The sequence below is a fragment of the Lissotriton vulgaris genome, chromosome 2_1 (assembly GCF_964263255.1).
Source record: "Lissotriton vulgaris chromosome 2_1, aLisVul1.2, whole genome shotgun sequence".
In the NCBI taxonomy this organism is placed as follows: domain Eukaryota; kingdom Metazoa; phylum Chordata; class Amphibia; order Caudata; family Salamandridae; genus Lissotriton; species Lissotriton vulgaris.
Window position 1 is genome coordinate 829,298,517 of NC_141687.1, and position 18,439 is coordinate 829,316,955.

Consider the following 18,439-nt stretch of genomic DNA (forward strand, 5'->3'; position numbering starts at 1 on the left):
ATATTCTTCATGGCTCCTTCAAGCTGGGTAAGTTATTTGGTCCTTGCCACGTTGGGGGGTGGGCCGGTAGTAAGAAAGTCCAGACGCTGATCTTCAGTCAATTCGCAGACCCATAGTGGTCAACAGAGAGGTCTCTTTCCTCCGACAACTATCGCAACCAGGTCACACTTCTTGCTTGGTCCGGGTGGCCAACTCTGGCATATGGGATCGCCATCTCTCCACTACACACTGGCTCCAACCAGATGGGCACAGTAGCTTTATTCACAGCGGCCCCTCCTGGTTTACAGTTTCTTCAGTTCATCACACCACATGGGCTAACGATAACTCAGCACGGCAATCTCTTCATGTCAGTCCCACCAGACATACAGAGTCACTGGCCTTCCACCGCACATGGACTATGGTCCACTCAGTACCTCATTCTCTTTGAAGCTTGCTCCTCCCAGCATACAGGGTCATCAATTCCTCACTGCACATGGGCAATGACCTGTTCGGTGCAGCAGAGATCACGGCTCATTTCACAGCAGCCCTCCTATGGCACCCTGAAAACAGCATCATTAACTTCTGCAGGGGGAGTAACTTGTTTAAACTGCAGACACCCAGAATCAAAAGGTTTCTGAACTGTACTGTACAACTGGGTAACAAAAGAATTCTACATTCATTAACTATAGGACTGCCAATATTCTACAGTTACAACACCAAGAAACTGGAGCCAGAAGCTACCATTTCCTAACACTGTAAAATATAATCTTTGCATTTTCCTAACTGGTGCAACAGCAGGTCTACATATCAATTAGAAAGAGCACCCTGGCACATTACCTTGAGACAGATCTTGATGAATATGAAATTGAACCACTCATGGGGGCATAGATTTAGTTGGATAGTACAGTTCAATATTATATCTTTCAGTTTGAGGCAATTGTTTTGTTTCTTTTTAACAACTACTCTACATCATTTGTTCCTGCTGAGCAAAGATCCTATCCTGTAGTTGGTAGTAGACGTGAAAACATTATTGGTACAATTTAACATTTGGGTGCAAAAATCATACTGGATCAGATTACCAACACAGATCAATTGTCTATCTGCTTAAAAAGTTGTGCTACTACCTTCTGTTTGACACATCTCTGGTGATATCTCCAAGAATAAAAAAGTAAAATAAAAATATCAGACTTTAAGATTCTGTTTTGCCCACTACGGTTTAGCTTTTTTTATAGCCCTAACTTTAATCCACGCAATGGGACTTCTTCACTATACTAAGTTATCTATTCCACAATCGGTTACATCACTCTTATCATGTTTTCTGTAACTAAATAAAGAGGATATCAAAAAATTTGATAATTATGTGTGCTTGCCCTTCTATCTTTTATTTTGATGGTGACATCACAAACTCTTACATTCTACTATATACATCTCACACCTTTAGATATGTATATGCTCTTGAATTGGGACACTAGATCTATTGTTCAGTATCTGCAGAAGTCGCACATCTCCATTAGTGAATTCTAATGTTGGCATCATTTATACAAGCGGAGATGAGCTCTGTCCAAGTTACATTGCATACTGTTTGGAGGGGTCATGCAATTAAGATTAGTATTTTATAGATACTTCTGTTTGTGTGGAGTATTATAGAGTGAAGAGGGCTGGTGACAGAAATTTGGAATATAAGGGGAAACAGCCGCTTAGGAACACCCCTATGGTGTTTCTGCTGTCCACAGATAGAGGTTTCTTGACGTAATTACCTTGTCTGTTCCAGGGATAATCTCATATATGCTGAGTTGGTTCCTGGTCTCTCTCATGTACCTCTCCTTTTCAGGACACATATCTGGACAAGTGCCAACAAAAACGTGAGCCCGGTCCAGGTCTGTACGCTTCACCCGTGCTGAAAAATAAGGTGTAACATACGAATAAGTCAAGAGCTAAGGGGACAAGAAAAATAATTACATATCCAGCAATGGATGTGATTAGCAAGGAGCAGAGGATTGAGCAACAAAATCATAGTCAAGAGCTAAGCGGCAAGGAACAGAATAGCAAAGGCAGAAACAGAGGATCAAGATAACACAGCATGCAGCCGAGAAGATGAGCAAAAGAATAAGAGTTCAAGGAGCTAAGGACAAGGAACACAGTAACAGCACATTCATGTGGGTGTAAATATGTATACTATATACACACCTTTTAAGAGCAACATATCATCCACGCACAATCTTGTCACTTGCGCCAAGTATCAATATATTTTCTCTTTTAATGTGTTATGTTAGTATACTGCAGCCCTCCTTTTCTTAAAGCGCCGGGACACTCTTTTTGAGTAGCCGTGCGCTCTACAAAAGCCACTATAACATAACATAACATAACAATATCTGATCATTAAATAAACACCCCTGAATATGTTCAGCTAATTAGCTTTCTCAGTGAATTGAACTGTTTGTGCTGAATGTTCAAAAATGTGCTCTCAGTCTTCCACCATTATGAGGTCATCAAATTGAATAAAAGTGACATTTTTAATTTACAGCCATTGGAAAAAGCAGAAGTGCGGTATAGAGGTCAAAACACTGCCAGGGTTCCGCGCATGGGAACTTATCGGGCTCTCTACACTAGGGGACATAATGCAAGGGACGGTACTCAAGTCCTTTCAACAGCTACAGGCAGAGTATCTTCTTCACTGCAGCCAATTCTATAGATATTTACAGCTAGACATGCACTGACACTGCATATAGGGTCCCTGGTGGATCTACCTGAGGTTCACCCACAAACACTAATCACATAACCAAACTACACTTGGCACGTTACGAACGATGTGGGAAGGGGACATTTAAGATCTCACGGACGGCGACTGGACAGAGCCTCTGGCAAGCCCCCGTGGTGCCATCATTGCAACACAATACCACAATCCAATTTAAATATGTGCATAGATCGTACTACATGAGGTCCCGCCTCTGGAGTATGGGTGTCATTCCATCCTCTACCTGCCTCAGATGCAGGGAGGAGGACGCACAGTATGGAGCTGCAGGGCACTTCAGCTCTTTTGGCGTAACAAAACCTCCAGCCTAGAACAATCCCCGTCCTGTCAGCTTGCCCTGAATCCCAAAAGGTTCCGCTTACATAGCACAGATGGGATTAGGGGAAACAGATAAAAGCAACACATCTTGTTCCTGGGGCTCACTCTGGCCAAGTGGGACATAGCCCAGCCATGGAAGGGGACCTCTCCACCATGGGTGGGTGATTGGAAACAGGCCATGGACAAATTCATGGGGATGGAAATAGCAGTGTTCAGGGCACAGGGTTGTCCACAGAAACATAAAAAGATCTGGTTGCGCTGGGCTGAATATAAGGGTACAGACCTTCCCTCTGCAAACCCTAGAATCCTCAATTGAGCAGGAAATACATTAATGTAGCCATGGACATACCCACAACTAGCAGACCCTGCCACACAAACGAGCTCAACAGATATTCTTTGTGGGGTGGGGAGCGGTGCATTTCATGTGCCAGAGTTGCCTTATTAGTTTTCTTTTATGCCTTTGTTAATGTTTTGAAATATTGGTACTACTCTGTAATGTACTATAATTTGAGGTATATGAATGGCCATCCTGGCCGTGATTTACAGCCAAAAATATCAATAAAATCTGTTATTAAAAAAAAGATGTTACTATTATTGTACAGCTGCATACTATCTTAAGCACTTCTGGCAGAAGGGCTTTGTACTTAATAAATACAAAAGTCAGATGCAGTGAGGGAAATATTTTATTATTTCTTCTATAAAGGTTTAGAATTGGCTAGCTATGACCCGATTCAACATACCTTCCCTGTTTTCTGCTTCTGCTGAAGAATCCCCACAGTGCTGCATCTTCTCCCCAGGAATGTTCCATCAACAAAGGCGATTCAGACTTCACTTGTTGAAATCATTATTCCTCACACACATGCACTGTCCCCACCACACATAGATCATTAGGGATATTCCCCTAGATAACAATGTGTTCAATTTGCAAGCATATAATTGCCATTATGTCTCATAATTAGATATGTCTATGAGAGAATTTAAAACTTTCTTCAGTATATTATTCGGATTTCATTTGTGAGTACTCCCCTCTTTATTATGCTGTTTTTCCACTAGCATGATTCCTGATGTTCAGTGTGGCTGTCACACATTTATTCATCTCATGATGCAGCTGCGCATTGATGACCCTTTTAGGTCGAGCCAGGGCAGCGTATGCGCTGCTCTGCGAGCCATGTTGTATTGGAGTGTGTACTTGAAGCCCTGCCCACTCTCCGCCCATATATGTTGTTGGGGTGTATCATTGTCCTTCGTAAATGCTGGCTTCTGATTCATTATTAGGCTTGCTAGTCCCTCCTTAGTACCACCTTGTATTCATTTGTAAGCTCCCATGAGGACTGGCCCTTTTACTTCGGTTGCTACACAGTAGCACTATTTTCTTTAACCCTTTCCTTGCTGCCGTCGGCCAATGGCCGACGCGGCCCGCCCACGCACGGAAACGCCCGCACCGCGGCGGAATAACCGCCGCGGTTAACGAGTTTCTCTTACTGCAGGAGGGTCTCTTATGCGCAGTTGTGACCACAGGCTTGTTTAACTCGTAGCAAACGGGTAGCTCTTCAGGGGCTATGGGAGACAGAAGGAGGCAAATGCCTTTATGGAGGTGAAAGGTGCGCGATGTAAATTCCACTAGATCTGGCATGTTTATTTTCAGACCAAACATCTATATCAAACATTAATATGCTTTAGGTTTGGTCCTCCGCTCACTTGATAAAAACCATGACTTTAACAAAGGGCTCTTACCCTCTTTTCTTAATTTGTTCCTCTGTGAAAGGGATCCAAAAAAGGAAGACTCTTTGGACACACTCTCCCGCAACCGAAACCACAAACCCAACCGGAAGGTATTGGAACGCTTTACCGAGCAGTTCTCCAGTTCCAAAGTAGCAGCTCGCTGTGCTTTGCTCCTCGGCTCAGATTACCTGTAAATTACCTGTAAAGGGTGTGCTTTCACCCCTAGCTTAACGTTGCTCTCGCTCATTTGCTTTTTTCCCCTGCCCGCCACATTGCACTGTCTATTGCTTGTTTCCCCTATGCTCTTCGTGCCCCTTCCCGCCATCATTTTTGCTTCCCCATACCCACACCCTCAGTTTTGCTTCGTCTCACCCTCCCGGTCTGTGTTCCTTCTCCTACCTTCTATTTGCAACCCCACCCCGCCCCCACACACACACTTTTAAACAAGCATTTGGAATGCAATAGGTCTCGCATCTGCGAGAGTTTAAGCTATTGGCATTGTAAATGAAAATGCCTGTTATTTATGTTTTAAAAACCAAAACATAAATAAAAGGCATTGTCATTTACAATGCCAATAGCTCAAAATGCGTAAATGCGAGACCTATGACACTGCAGATGGTTGTTACATATTGTCTACATGTGCTGTCCGTTGCAAGACTTATTAGCTTACAGTGACCATAGAGTCTCCCCATTGCTTACCATTGGCTGGCTTTGTCACCTTCATGTGCTTGCCACGTTTTCTTTTTTAATAACTCGTTTTATTGATTTTCTGCATAGTTGAACATGACATTTACAAATACAACTAGTGCCGTAGCTTATATAGTTTCCACCAATTCAGCGATACACTGTAAATATCTATCCTCATGACCCACCTAAGATCCCCATCAATACTGCAACATAAACAGTGAGAGAATAGCTCACAGTCTACCCTAGAGTGGTCTCTGCCTGGGTACAAGAAGCCCATATTTTAAAGTATTTTGTGTGCACAACGTGAACTTTGTATACCAACTCCTCAAGGGCCACACACCAATACATTCCATTGGTCCTTTCCAAAATTAAGTATCCCATAGCTACCAAAGTATCCCATAGCTACCAAAGTGCCAGTACCCTGACTCCCGACCCCCATACCCCCCGCCCCCCTCCCCCCGCCAACAAGTCTATCACACCAAGCAGGGCCACATTCAGGGCAGGTCTAAAGGTATGTTTAGCACATCTTACAGCACGTCATTAATGGATGTTCAGTATCATCCAATCACTGAGCACTCTCAGGCAGTGTAAAAAAAGGTCCCAAGGGAAGAGACGCAACTGAGGAAAGAAGGGATCACTGTTCTTCACATTTGCCAGAATCTTGACTGTAGGATAATAGACTTTATGTGGTTATTTTAACTGTATTACACAAAAAAAGCCTTGATATCGCAAAACTGACAGGCGCCATCTTGGCATCAACCCACAAGGACCCCCAAATCTGCCTCCAATTGTGCCCAGAGTGCCAGCAAGGAGTCAGGGGAGTTATTATTTAGTGAGTATAGTGAGGAGATGCCCACTTCAGAGTATGGGGTAGTATTCTAAGGGATTGTATGATGAGAGGGAAGCAAATTTGTCTTGATATATGCTAAGGATTGACAGATGGCACAATAGAATTGTGGAAGTCTGCTACCAGGTCTTGGAAGGACCTAATAGCAGTGCCCCTGCACATATCTCCCAGGGTGGAGAGTCTTATCAAGACCCATTTGGCAAAATAGTCTTGTCCCGCTGATTCAGACAACCAAGTGCCCTGCCACAGCAGGGTTGCCGCTGTCAACTTCTAATGCCAGTGCATGTGTTTTGAACTGTGTCCTAGCAAAGGAGGGGAAGGTGAGTAACAGAAGGGAGTGCATATGATGGTGACTTGCCATAGATTAATCTGAGAATTAAATAGAAATCAAGAAGGTTGTGTTTTAGGTAATCAGCCGGATCTTTTCTGTCCTCATGGAGCCAGTTATGTACAGGCACCAGATGGGGCGCCTGTCAGTATATATTTTAACATCCGCCTAATCTTGTTTCATCTCATATGAGGGCATTCAACACTTATCAAATTATACTCTCAGGTTTTTTGGTCCATAGGAAAGCCCCAATATGCTTCCCTACCTGCTATGGTCAGCAGCAATTATGCCAATGTCTCAAAGTTGTGTTTCATCCTACTAGTAGATATGCCACATTTAAATCCCAATATCTCTGTTGGGTGAAAGCCAAAGTCATACCTAGGTAGCGGAAACTATCTCCCACCTGCTGGAGTCTAGCGTCTGTCCATTCTCCTCGCATCTTCCACTTCACTGGCACCAATATGGACTTCTCAAAGTTCACCCAGAGGCCAGTCTCGTCACCATACAGCCAACGGATATCGATCAGTCAGGGGATAGTGGTCTCCGGCCTCTGAACATATAGGAGTACATCACCTACGTAAAGAGAGACCCGGTCTTCCAGCCCACTTTGCCACGGGAATCTCTGAACTCTAACATCTACCCTGAATAACTCCACCAGGTGTTTGTCTTGACTTCTTTTGGGGGTAGCTTAAGGTCCAAGAATTCAGCTGGTCTAAGCACCACCATTGTAAAGGAGGCCCCCTTCCTCCTTAGCCACAAGAGGGAGAGGAGACCAATATCTGGCATCAAGCAGTTCCTTATACCAGTTAGCCTCTTTCGGGATCCGGGAGTGCAACCAGAGGGCCCGACTGAGGCTGAGGGCAAACCCACCGGCGGAAACACAGTCAAGGACCATCTTGTAAGGCACCCAAAGGTGCTCCAGAGGATCCAGCCACTCAAAAAGAAGGTGCATAGCCTCATAAAACTCTTTACACTGGGTGAGGGTCACTCAGACTCTGGGAAACTTGGGGAGCCGCAGAGCAGACCCATGCTCCACAGCATGGGTACTCACAAACTTTCTCTCAGGGGCCAAATTTACAGTGTGGTTTGTGTCCGAGGGCCGCACTGGTGGGGGCGGGGTCAGTGGGGGGGCGGGCTAGAGGAGCTACCAGACCCGGCATACACACATCTCTCTCTCTCTCTTTATCTCTCTCTCTCTCTCTCTCTATCTCTCTCTCTGACTCCCTCCCTCTCTATATCTCTCTTTGCCTCCCTCCCTCCATCCCTCTATCTCCCTCTCTCCCACCCCGGTCTCCCTCTGTCTCTGTCTTGCTCCCTCTCACTCCCTCTCTTTCCCTATCTCACCCTCATTTTGACTGTCTCACTCCCTCTCCCTCTCTCCTTCCCTCTCCCTTCATCTCCTTCCCTCTCCCTCCCCTTCATTCTCCCTCCCTCTCCCTTCCCTCTCCATTCCTCTCCTTCCCTCCCTCACTCCCCTTCCCTTCCCCTCACTCCCCTTCCCCCCTCTCCCTCCCTCACTCCCCTTCCCTCAACCTCACTACCTCCCCTTCCCTCACTCCCCTTCCCTCACTCCAGTTCCCTCACTCCCCTTCCCTCACTCCCTCCCTCATTCCCCTTCCCTCCCTCCCTCATTCCCCTTCCCTCACTCCCTTCCCACACTCCCCCTTCCCTCACTCCCTTCCCACACTCCCATTCCCTCACTCCCCTCCCCTCACTCCCTCCCTCATTCCCCTTCCCTCACTCCCCTTCCGTCACTCCCTCCCTCATTCCCCTTCCCTCACTCCCTTCCCTCACTCCCTTCCCTCACTCCCTTCCCTCACTCCCTTCCCTCACTCCCCCTCCCTCACTCCCCTTCCCTCACCCCTCCCTCACTCCCCTTCCCTCACCCCCTCCCTCACTGCCCTTCCCTCCCTCCCCTTCCATCACCCCCTCCCTCACTGCCCTTCCCTCCCTCCCTCCCTCCCCTTCCCTCACTCCCCTTCCCTCACTCCCCTTCCCTCACTCCCCTTCCCTCACTCCCCTTCCCTCACTCCCCTTCCCTCACTCCCCTTCCCTCACTCCCTCCCCTTCCCTCCCCTTCCCTCACTCCCTTCCCTCACTCCCTCCCTCCCTCATTCCCACCTTCCCTCACTCCCTCACTCCCTTCCCTCACTCCCCTCACTCCACTTACTCCCTCACTTCCCTTCCCTCACTCCCTCACTCTCCTTCCCTCCCTCCCTCCCCTTCCCTCACTCCCCTTCCCTCCCTCCCTCCCCTTCCCTCACTCCCCTTCCCTCACTCCCGTCCCTCACTCCCGTCCCTCACTCCCGTCCCTCACTCCCGTCCCTCACTCCCGTCCCTCACTCCTCTCTCTCCCTCACTTCTCTCTCCCTCACTCCTCTCTCTCCCTCACTTCTCTCTCTCCCTCACTTCTCTCTCCCTCACTCCCCTTCCCTCACTCCCTCACTCCCCTTCCCTCACTCCCTCACTCCCCTTCCCTCACTCCCTCCCTCACTCCCCTTCCCTCACTCCCTCCCTCACTCCCCTTCCCTCACTCCCTCCCTCACTCCCCTTCCCTCTCTCCCTCCCTCATTCCCCTTCCCTCTCTCCTTCCCTCATTCCCCTTCCCTCACTCCCTCCCTCATTCCCCTTCCCTCACTCCCCTTCTTTCACTCCCTCCCTCATTCCCCTTCCCTCACTCCCCTTCTTTCACTCCCTCCCTCATTCCCCTTCCCTCACTCCCCTTCCTTCACTGTGCCTCCCGCACTCCGTCGCCCTCATCCCTCTATCGCCCTCATCCCTCTATCGCCCTCATCCCTCTATCGCCCTCCTCCCTCTGTCTGTCTACCTTTTTCTGTCTCCATTTCTCTGTCTCCATTTCCCTCCCTCTGTCTCTGTCCCTTTACCTCCCCCCGTCACCCCACCCTGCCTGTGACACCCGGGCTGTGACAGCTTCCCCAGCCTGTTTTTTCCAGCGCGCACAGACACACAGCCCCACCCGAGTGTTTCACAGGTCTTCAAAAAGACCATTTGATTGTGAATGGGGCATTGCTGTCTTTCACACCCTCTCGGCGCCCCTGCAGCTCCGCCGGAATAAATTGCCTGGCCCCCACAGAGCAGCAGAGTGTTTGCAGACAGTCTTAGTAAACACGGGTACTCTGGCTCATGGTCCGCGGGCCGCCACGGAAGGCTTGCCGGGCCGCTGCTGGCCCGCGGGCCGTACTATGAGTACCCGTGCTTCACAGGAACGACATGGGAGCAGGACCTTGACATTCTTGCACCCCGTCCGGTGAATATGACTGCAGCGGGGACCTCAAAAAATGCTTTGACTTCTCTGACTTCTTTTTATGGGATTTATTCAATGAAGTCTGGAGCGCATCGATGACCAGAGCGATCGACTCGGAGAGAAGGTCTGGGACCTACCTCATAAATGGGGCCTGGAGAGGTTGCAGAGTCTAGTGTCGAGAAGCCAGGAGCTTCATGGCACGCTCTCAGATAGCCTTTGGGTGCATAGTCTAGCACTCTATAAAGGCCCAGGAGTTGTGATCTGGCTGTAGGCATCAAAGTTTGCCTCTTCATTTAACAAGCACTGTATGTACAAGCATGATACGGACTATGCTGGCAACATGTATCACCATGACAATGTTAAAAATGTATTGCTTGAAAAAAAAAGAAAAAAGGTTTCTTTGGTGACATAACCAGAAAAGTGATTTAAAAAAAAGGCACACTGTTCGAAGTGTCAAAAAAACGTATCGAAAAGATACAGTCAAAAATGACTGAGGGGAGCTAAATCCCAGATCCGCACTGATAGTGAGGTAAAGAAGGAACTGAGGTCAGTGTGCTGAGAGGGCGCTTATATAGACACTGTGCATGTCACTTTCGGCTCAGACGACACCTACAACCCTGAAACAGAGCCAATCGATGCCATTCATGGCATGCAAGTGGACTTCTCAGAAAAAAGTCTGGATCCAGTATGACAATGAAAAAGTTTTTAAAGGAGAAACCCTTATGTGAAAAGGGAAGGGTTAAGTACTGTGAAACAAAAGTAAGGAATCCCTTTTCATGTACTTTAAAAAAGGGACTGCAGTCTCATGGGATCCGTGTCAGAGAAAGGTGGTAGCACACTAAGTTGTCTCTAAGGTTGTATCAGGATCGACAAATTTACAATTTCAATAAAGTAAATCCATATCAAGTTTAAAAAAAAAAAAAAAATCCAGTTCAGCCAAAAGCGAATGTTGGGACAAAGGGAATTTAGAATTTTTTTTCAACGTTTATTGTGTATTTCTATACAGGTTGTTAGTTAAACATTCACATTTATTATTAAAAAAACATTTCATGCCTTAAAAAACAATAATACAATTACACAAAGAAAAATATGTCGACGCAGCGTTTCGGTGATACAGATGGTCACCTTCTTCAGGACAATTTTTCGATTTAAAACCACTGAATGAATTTGTAGCTACGAAGTCGCTTTATTCAATTGGCGATTTCGGAATCTGGCATTTGTTGCATCATTTCTTGATATTATGATGGTTGTTCAAAATATCAGTTGATTATTTCTTTTCTTCTTTTTTTAAATTTTTACCGACCCACTGAGTGAATCATCAGCACTCGCTTAAAGGTTCGTGTTCTACTTGTAAGAAGGACGGCCGTTGGGTATTTTATACACCGAGTCTGGTTTTCTTACTGGCCTCTCTGTGTTTGCAGAGTAGATTCTCCCTCGCGTTAAAATCAAACTGGCTTCCCTGTTCCTTAAAGCAGTGTGTTACTTCGGTTTTTGATTTCCTTCTATTTCTTTCCGCAGTCGGAGACTTCCCGGACCGTCCTTCAGGGCTGTATGACGCCTGTGGAATATTCTAAGGTAAGGAATCTGCAGCTAGAAGTCTATCAGATTTGCCTCTTTTTAAGTATAAATAGTTACAAGCCAGAAGTTTTGCAATCAGGGCAAGCATAATTAGAAAAAAAAGTGGGAGCACCTTGGCTGGTTTGATCCTGCCTGTTTGTACTTGGGCCCGGAGTTTACTAAACAATAGTTTCACCCAAAAAATAACCATTTCTGAACAAAGTAAAAATTTTCTCAAACCTGTGCACACCCAATTCCACTGCAGTGAACCAAATGCCTTTTTAGTGGCTAATGAGGCTATGTCGTAGGCCCCAACACTGTTTCCTATTGTATTAATTATTTGTCTCGTCATGGCTGACATTAAACCATCTGATCTGAATTTAACTGCCAAATGCAGTCTATTTGTGAAGATGATACTTAGCATTTTAATGACAATGTTTATCATGGAAAGTAGGCAGTAAAGTTTTACCAAACCATGGATCTTTAGTAGGCTTCTGCACCATCACTAACAAGGTTTCCCTCAAGGATAGGGGCAGCAGCTTTACCAGCACAAGCCATCCATGAAAGCAGTTTATTTATGTAGAAAGGGGAAGAAGTTACACAACAACCTCTATAATACGGTCAATTATATTTGTTAGATGTATCTCTTGATAAAGAACTACCTGCATCTCTCAACTCTTAAAGAAGTCACCCACTCTGTATATAGTGGTCACATTGTGCAGAACCATGATAATGCAAGACATAAATCATTTCTACGGCCTGCACAAGTCAATTACCTGTAGCCCAGCACTCTTTGGTCTCTTCCTACTTTCCACAGTCATGTTTAGGCTCCATCACATCTATTCACTACCTAATCTCTAGCACTGGGTCATCATATAGCCCACCAAGCCTCCATAATTACAAAATACACCTTGTCCTGGGAATTAAAATCAATGATAGTAACTGTAACCTATTTACAGTATTGCACCTCTGAGATTTCTCTTAGCATTCCTCTCCTCCTACTCAATCTGATATTGCACTTAAAGGGAGAAGATTGTTGCCTTTGCAAGGGTTAGTCACTTCTAAGCTATCTCGGATTAGCTTGTGAGCCTTCATTCATGAGCAAAGGAGATTCTGATTGTACTCTAGCCAATGCATTCAAGACTTATCGCCACACATTAACTCTTAGGTCATTAGTCGTGTATGACACCCCACCCATCTGATATCCAATCTCTAACCATTTTGCTGTGTCGTGTTCCCATGATTTCAGACTCTGCAGGCTGCTCTGACTATCGATGAATTTGCGTTGCACAGGCAGTGTACTGTCTGAATATGTTAGTAGACCTGAGGAGCTATCCAACAAGGGGCCATTTTGACATGAACCCTATGTTGTCTTGACTCTGTTGTAAATGTTTATTCTTGAACTCGCTACATGTACCAGCTGTGGTAACTTCAACAGTACCCTCTGGCTCATTTCAAAAGTAAGGAACATAAGACAGCCTAGACTCTTCTATTCTACTGCACCTATTTTGCTAGGAATGGATGTTTATCTTGTCACACGTCTGTCTTTTGTGGGAGTCCTGTGAATATTTTTTTACATCCTTTGTACAATGCACAAGTACTCAGGTTATTCCCATGGGTATTTATGTTTTCAATGCCTCAAATGATTGACTTGTATGTAAGATTGTCTGATTTATAGTCACTACCCTCTGCCACATATCTTGTAAGTTGTTTTTTACAGAAGTGAAACATTCACTTTCACCTCATCCATCATTGTTTCTATCAAAGTTCGTTCTTCACCACCGTACATTCCCCTTCACTTTCAACCTTCATAAAGTTTGCTTATTCCGCATTGCCGTGGATCTCAGGATGTTTGGAATGTATAGAGTGATCAATAAGGGTCAGGCGAGAGCATTCTTGAGATCTGCCTCCAGTCATCCCAATCGGCTAGGACCCAGTGACTGATCACAATCAAATAGGAGCGAAAGGCATGCAAAAGTGCTTGAATAGTGTTTTTAGTGTCTTCTTTTTGGACAATTATTCATAGGGAAAGTCTTCAGACTGAAATATGCACAAAGCTTTACATGTGAACATTCACGTTGTCAGTCCTGAACTTATCAGGTGCGCTTCCTAACAACAGAACATGTACAAGGTGAGCAGGGTGGAAAACAGAAAAACTTACCAAATAGATAATCAGAGAAAATGAGACGGAGAGTAACAGAGGAAGGAACAGGAGGTAAGCCAGAGAGCAAGAGAATAAAGCCAAAACTTGAGGGTGTTCAAACCAGGAAAATACATCGAGGGGCTGAGACCAATAAAGTGAAACTGAACCAAGAGCAGCGGGGACAAAAAAAAAAAAAACAGTTTCTGTGGGGAAAATAGCAACTGCCTGTAGACCTGGGAAACACAATCAGGCACTCGGAACAAGAAGCACAATAACATAAGCAAGGCAAGAGAGCAGATAACAGCTTTAGGGGGTGTGGAAACAGGCCAAGGAACAGATTAGGAAAGCCAAGACTTAAAGACTTCAGAAGAAAATAAGGCCCACAATTGAAGAGCATAGACCTATTACAATGAAAGGGAGCAGAGGAGCAGACCTCCTAAAAACTTCTCATCTACAAAGCAACAGCACACATTGTAATGCATTGCTGATACAAGCACTCCACTTTATGGAACAAAATGTGACGTTTTGTTGCAGTATCTCTAGGGACTGTATCAACTCCTACTGATGTCGATAAAAAGAAAAAGGAAGTTTGTTGATATAAGAAAACAAGTTACTTACCTGTAACTTTAGTTCCCCAGTATTGGTAACTTTCATAGATTCCCATGCTTTGTATCATTCCCCGTCGTCAGAATGGGAGTCTCGGTAACAAAAAAAACCATAGCTGTAGGTACAAAAGACAATGGAAAAAGGCCTAGGCCTCATTTCCTTTTGTAGCATATCACCCTCTTTGTGTAAAAGAGACCAAACTTTGGCCTCAGCCAATCAGAAGTGCCTCACCACTTAGAACCTTCCTGAAGGAACCTCAGAGCCTCAGATTTTCGTAGCCGTTGTGTACTTAGACACCATATCTGTTATAGGCTGAGCTTTCCCCGGGGAGGTGGGTGGGCGCATGGGAATCTATGAAAGTTACCAATACTGGGGAACTAAAGTTACAGATAAGTAACTTGTTTTCTTACCCCAGTATTGGAACTTTCATAGATTCCCATGCTTTGTATCAGAGTAGTAAGCAGTTGGCAAGATAATCACATTTTGCATTGTAAATAATAGCAGTAGACAACATGACATTAGATACAAAATGTGAAAAAATGGAAGGTGGGAAGAAAGGAAAGCTCACCATTAGTGGAAGAGGTTCCTCAGGACAGCCTGTCCTACTGCTGCATCATCCTGTTGCAGAGATTCCAAGCAGTAATGCTTGGTAAAGGTGTGGACGCTGCTCCAGGTAGCAGCTCTGCGGATATCCTTAATTTGCACCCCCGCGAAGAGGGTTGTTGAAGAAGCCACAGATCTTGTGGAATGCGCTCGTATCTTTCCAGTCAGAGGTTTACCAGCAGCCTTGTGACAATGTAATATAGCGCTTGTGATCCACCTTGAAACACCCTGTTTTGATAGTGGAAGGCCTTTACTCGGTCCCCCGAAGGCCACAAACAGTTGAGAAGATTTTCGAAAATCTTTAGTACGTTGCAAATCAAATTTTAAGCATCACTGCACATCAACGAGTGCAACGCTTTTTCCGCTGGCGTGGAAGGCTGAGGGAAGAATGTTTTCATAATGACTGGTTCATTCAAGTGGAAATCCGAGGGAACCTTTGGCATGAACCTAGGGTTTGTCCTCATGATGACAGTGTTCCTCTTGAATTGAAGGAAAGGTTCTTGGATGGTCAAAGCCTGTAATTCTCCTACACGCCGAGCCGACGTGAGAGGAAGGAGAAGAGCCAATTTCCACGAAAGATATTTGATGTCAGAACGATGGACTGGTTCAAATGGACCCTTCATAAGTTGAGAAAGGACCAGATTCAAATGCCATGTTGGAGGAGGCGGTCTCACCGGTGGATAGACCCTGAACAGGCCCTTAAGAAATGGCTTGATTATTCTGGAAGACCATAATGAAGGCCCAGAGTCTGTTCTTCTGAATCGCGACAAAGCAGCCAAATGGACCTTAATTGATGAATGGGCTAGACCAGATTTGGCTAAAGACAGCAGGTAAGGTAGGATCTGATGAGGCTTGGAATTGAATGGATCAATGTTTTGCTTTCGACACCAACAACAGAATCTTTTCCACTTAAGGCGGTAAGTTTTGTTAGTTGAAGGAGCCCTTGCTTGGGACAGAACTTCCCTAACCTCCCTTGACAATGGCAGGTTCATAAATTCTCGCTGTTCAGGAGCCATGCAGTCAGGTGTAACGACTGAGGGGCTGGATGCAAAATCTGTCCTTCGGACATCGTGAGAAGATCCGGCAGAATCCTTAGAGGCAAGGGGGGAGCTATCGACAACAGATGCAGCTCCGTGAACCAGAACTGCCTCGGCCAAGCCGGGGCTATCAGGATCATCCTGCACGGTTCCACCTTGAGTTTCTTTTTTTTTTTTTAAATTTTTGAAAACCTTTATTGAGATCAGAAAACACAGCTATTTAGCCTAACATCCCGGAGGCAAGGCAGCAAAGATGGAGGAGGTCATTAGTGTTCAACATTAGAAACATAATCATCAAAGGTTATTTTTATGATAGAGAAACAACAACTGGCGCCCGTGGGCGCGAAAGTGGCAGTAAAGGAATTGTGACGCTGGGTGTCGGGGATGGGTAGGGAATAAGGCAGGAATACTATCTAGAAAGGAAGACTACAGGATGGGAAGGAGGGAGGTGGGGGAGGGCATCAGGAGAAATAATCACTTCGAAGCTCAGCTGGCGTCACAGGTCAGGGAAATTCAGCATCCTGTTGGTCAATTGGTTCAGGTGGATGGCACACACCCCCCCTATATTCATTCCATGCTCCCCAGACTTTCGTCCAATTCCGCGGCCGCCCTCTGGCTACATAGACTGTCTTTTCCCTTAACATACACCAGTCCATGTTGGCCTTCCACTGCACCAGTAGAGGGGCCGCATTCGCACCCCACCGCTGGGCTATGTCCCTCTTCGCCACATGTTCCCAAGGGTGACCCACCTAGTCTGCGCGACATTATGGTCGGACGGTTCCCAGACATTTAGGAGGCATCGACGGGCCTCCGCATGGGAAGCCACGCCAGTAACCTCCGCCATCACGCGGTGGATCCTCCTCCAATAGGAGGCGATCACCGGGCAATCCCAGAGGATATGTAGGAAGGTGGCAGGAGCCCCACAACCCCTGCGGCAAAGACCGTCAGAGGAGAAACCCATGCGCATCAATCGGGGCCCAGTCACGTACACCCGGTGGAGGATCTTAAACTGTACGAGGCGAAGACGGGAAGAAATGGCAACCTCCTTAGGAGAGGAAACCGCACTTTGCCAATCCTCGTCGTCCAGCTCAAGGCCATCCGCCAGCCACTGATCTCTCAAGCCAAGGAGGAGGTCTGTGCGTACATTTATCAACTTCTTGTACGAAAGGGAAATCGCACTGTCTGGCACATGCCCATCCAGGATCCTATCCTCCAGTGGGGAACTTTCAGGAATGACGCCATCCGGCGGGGAGGCCGAAAGTAGCGCATGTCTCAACTGTGCATAGCGGAAGAACTCCGTCGCGCCCAGCTGGTACTCAGCCTGTAACTGGGGGAAGGTCTTAATCAAACCCCTAGAGATCATGTCCTCAACCCTGCTGATGCCAATGAGGTCCCACTTGTCAAAACCTTTAGTGTGCCACAGCCTACCCAGGATGTCGGAGTCGAAGAGGGGAGTGAACCTCGTGAGCCTGCCCTGCCATCCCTGCGCCTTGGTAACCGCTTTCCAAATGCGAACCGCCGTGCGAGTGGGGCCCGTCAGTTTGCGGTCAAAGGACTTGGAGTACAGGGCACGGTAATAATTCCCGCCGCCCATCAGCCATCTATCCATGGCGTATCCAGGGTTCTCCACTGGGCCGTAAAACCCATGGTTCAGGGCAGCGAGCTGCGACGACCAATAGTACCGGCGCACGTCGGGGAGGGCTATGCCCCCATCATACCAAGGGAGCATAAGTTTGTGGAGGGCTACACGGGGGCGACCCTCCCAGAGGAGATTGCGAAGAAGGCCTTCGATGTCGCGGAAGTAGCGGGCCGGGACAGGGTCCTGCGCATTCTGTAGTGCATAAAGGAATCTGGGGAGAGCCATCATCTTAAAAAGGGCAGCGCGGCCTAGGAGGGAGAGTGGCAGGTGGCGCCAGCTTTCGACGTCGCGTCGCAGTCGCTGAAGAGGAGGGAGCAGATTGTTATCATACCGGAGCTTGGCATTACCGGATATGTATATACCCAGATATTTAAAGCCGCGCGAAGCAATCTGGATACCGCAGCCCCCCGGGAGGCGCGGGGTATCCCCTTTCAGGACATAGAGGGACGACTTGGCCCAGTTGATAACCAGGCCGGAGTATCGCCCAAAAAGTTTGATGACATCGCAGGCCACAATAAGGGATCTACCCGGTGAAGACATGTACAGCAGTATGTCATCAGCGTATAGAGAGACCCTGTCCTCAAAGCCGGGGGCCCATTCAATACCTCTCAAGTCAGGATGGGAACGCAGCTGCGCCGCAAGGGGTTCGAGAGCCAGGGCAAACAACAGGGGGGACAAGGGGCAACCCTGTCTGGTGCCACGGCGCAAAGGGAAGGGCGCCGACAGGCGACCGTTGACCGCCACATTGGCCATCGGGTCCGCATAGAGGAGTTTCACCCAACTAACGAAGATCGGACCGAATCCGAGTTTAGCCAGAACCGCCCATAAGTAAGGCCATTCTAGCGAATCAAAGGCCATGGTGGCATCCAGGGATGCCAACACCGCTGGGTCTTTGAGAGTGTGGGCCCGGGCCATAACCCCATGGAGGCGGCGCAAGTTCAGGGCGGTGTTACGGT

General features: G+C 46.9%; 1 protein-coding gene across 2 annotated transcripts in view; it reads right to left on the reverse strand.

Moving 5' to 3' along the window:
- MCM3AP (minichromosome maintenance complex component 3 associated protein) overlaps positions 1 to 18,439 on the reverse strand; it is a 622,263-nt gene that overhangs the window by 469,510 nt on the left and 134,314 nt on the right. For both annotated transcript variants that reach the window (XM_086956240.1, XM_086956239.1), the window contains exon 7: positions 1,737 to 1,876. In XM_086956240.1, the coding sequence (XP_086812366.1) occupies positions 1,737 to 1,876 (140 nt within the window). The remainder of the gene's footprint in view (positions 1 to 1,736; positions 1,877 to 18,439) is intronic.